Genomic DNA, 2,789 nt, shown 5'->3' with positions numbered 1-2,789 from the left:
AGAATCCGGATCTTGTGGTCCCATATTTTTAGAATATTGGGAAAGTGGCCAGAAAAATTTGTCCCTAACAAACCCTACTTAGAGACAGGGCATGACACAACAGGACAGGATGGTACATGACAGGACAAGACAGGAAAGGACATGACAGGACAGGACAGGACAAGACATGACAGGACATGAAAGGACAAGATAGGATGGGACAGGACAGGACAGGACAGGACAAGACAGGACAAGTCAAGACAGGACAGGACAAGACACAACATGAAAAAACAAGACAGGACATGAAAGGACATGACAAGACAAGACAAAAAAAAATTGTTTTGAGGCTTAGCAAAAAACACAAAAAATAGATACATTTCATGAAATTCAAGAAATAGAGTAAATAAATGTTTTGTGCTATTTGTGAATTAAAAGACAAGGTTTAACTGACCATGATCAAGAGAAGCATAATGGTGTTCTTGAGCTGTAGCAGAGCCTTGATTTGTGTCCGGAAACCTAATGAATCGAAACATGACAAACAAGTATCACATCTTGAAACATAAATTTACAAATTTCACTATTCGAAAATCAAAGAGAAAAGGGGAAACTGCACAAACCTGATTTGTGGAGAATCTGTGAAAGATTAAATGACAATTTCAGTTAAATGCAATAAACAGTCTAATGAAATAGCCTGAAAATATATGAACCAGTAAACATCTCACCCTTTGACTTTTTATACAAAAACAAAATCAGGAAAATGATCAGCAAAATAACACAAACTAGTCCAATTAAAAACCAAACAGGAAGTGATGAGTGGTCCAGTCTGGAAGCTGGAAAGAAATAAAAGGTGTTAATTAAATAGTTATTGTAGTCATTGTATCTTTTTTACAATGTTCAAAACATTAGGAAAGTGTACTTACATTGGACGGACAACCAGCTCTGTGGAGATTCTTTTCCTGAGGATTGACACTTGTAGAAGCCTTCGTGTGACTTTGACACTGCAGGGATGATCATCTCCGCTCTGCTATCACTTTGGATTAATGTGCCATTTTGATAGAAAAACACTTTAGAAAGAAGATTTTCTTTCTTCAACTTGCAGCCAAGAGTAACAGAATGTCCCTCAGTCACAGGATGGACGGGACTCAGCAGGATAAGATCATCATCTGGAAACATCCACATTCATCCTCATCACATATTTCATGTTTTAATCTTTTATTTCAAATGAATACTTTATTGTCTTAATGCATATTTATTCAACAATGAATCAAAATTTGCTCCATCTGAAAAACTTTCAGCTGAGGTCTCCAACAAGTTAGAATAGCGATAGTATTCTGTATATAACTCACAAAGCAGTAGCAAATTTAGCTGAATCAGCATTCAAGTTTTACCGTTTTCTGAATGAAACTAGCTTAAAAAATGGGGTTGTGTATATCACATATTTACATGCATGATGCCTTCAGCTATTTTCCTTCAAAATGTTAAAAAAGTGTTTCCACTCACACTGTCCTGTGATGTTGACTGCGTTGCTGTATACAGATCCAGACTCGCACCAATACACTCCAGTAATAGACCATAGTTCACCAGCATGACATGTTGATCCATTCATTTTTCCCCATTTAGAACAGAATGACAGTGCTTCATTAAACAGAAACCTGCTGACTCTCCACTCAGCAGAGTTTCCCTCACAGGTCAGAGAGACAGAGTCAGAGGTGAAGTGTTGAACTCTGTCAGGACTCACTGAAAGAGACGCTGATGGATGAAGATCTGAACACAAACGGGATAAAGATCAGCACACTTTAGCTGGATTTGGAGAACAAAGAGACCCAAAATAGTAGAATGTGACAGTATTTGAAATCTGAAGAGAAATCATTGAGAGAAATGAATGAAGAACCAGAAGTCTGACCTCCAGACCAGACAAAGTGAAGTTGACTGTAAAGAGTGTAGACGTGTGGCTCTCCTCTTCCAGCTCTGCACACATATCCTGCTGTGTATGTCTGTCCATGAATGATGTAGGAGTTGTCTGCATTCCCATTGGAGCTAGAAGGCAGCAGCTCATAGCTGTAAGAGCCAGACTTGTGTGATAGATCAGGAACAGCTTTATACCAGTAGAAGCTCCATCCTGCAGACTCATGTTCAACCTCACAGCTCAGAGTCACTGAGGATCCAGGACTCAACCACCTTGGAGACACTCTCAGGACCGGTTCTGTTGGAGAGATTATGTTTTTACTCACAAGCTTGAGTAAAGGCAAGGCAGTTTCATTTGTATGGCACTTGTCATGCAAAGACAATTCAATTTATTGTATATAAAACATAAAAAGAAACAATCAAAAGAAATGTTAAGGTTCATCATAAAAATAAAATTTTATAAATTAAAAATAATTGAAATTATATAAACAGTATATAAACAAACTGTATATAAACAAATTAGTTTGTATGTATAAAAAACTAATCAAATTCAGCTGAGAACAGGTGGGTCTTTAACCTAGATTGAAATAAACTAAGTATTTCAGCTGATCCAAGGTTTTCTGGTAGTCTATTTCAGATTTGTGGAGCATAGAAGCTGAACGCAGCTTTTCCATGTTTAGTTCTAACTCTAGGAACTGTAAAAGACCGGATCCAGACGACCAAAGTGGTCTAGTTGGAACATACTGGATCAGAAGGTCAGTCATGTACTTTGGTGCTAAACCATTCAAAGCTTTATGAACCTGTAATATAACTTTAAAGTCTATCCTCTGGCAGACAGGAAACCCGTGTAAAGACCTCTAAACTGGAATAACATGGTCTACTTTACTGGCCCTTGTTAGAACCCA

The 2,789-nt window shown here is 37.7% G+C and overlaps 1 protein-coding gene across 1 annotated transcript in view; it reads right to left on the bottom strand.

Moving 5' to 3' along the window:
- The window catches only part of LOC112156159, a gene marked incomplete in the record, with an annotated part of 59,262 nt that overhangs the window by 53,290 nt on the left and 3,183 nt on the right, over positions 1–2,789 (bottom strand). The window contains 2 exon segments of the mRNA XM_036216596.1: positions 1,480–1,743; positions 1,883–2,182. Coding sequence (XP_036072489.1) covers positions 1,480–1,743; positions 1,883–2,182 — 564 coding nt within the window.

Source organism: Oryzias melastigma, linkage group LG18, assembly GCF_002922805.2.
Source record: "Oryzias melastigma strain HK-1 linkage group LG18, ASM292280v2, whole genome shotgun sequence".
NCBI lineage: Eukaryota > Metazoa > Chordata > Actinopteri > Beloniformes > Adrianichthyidae > Oryzias > Oryzias melastigma.
The sequence above is the reverse complement of the archived record's forward strand: the minus strand, read 5'-3'. Positions and strand labels throughout refer to the sequence as shown.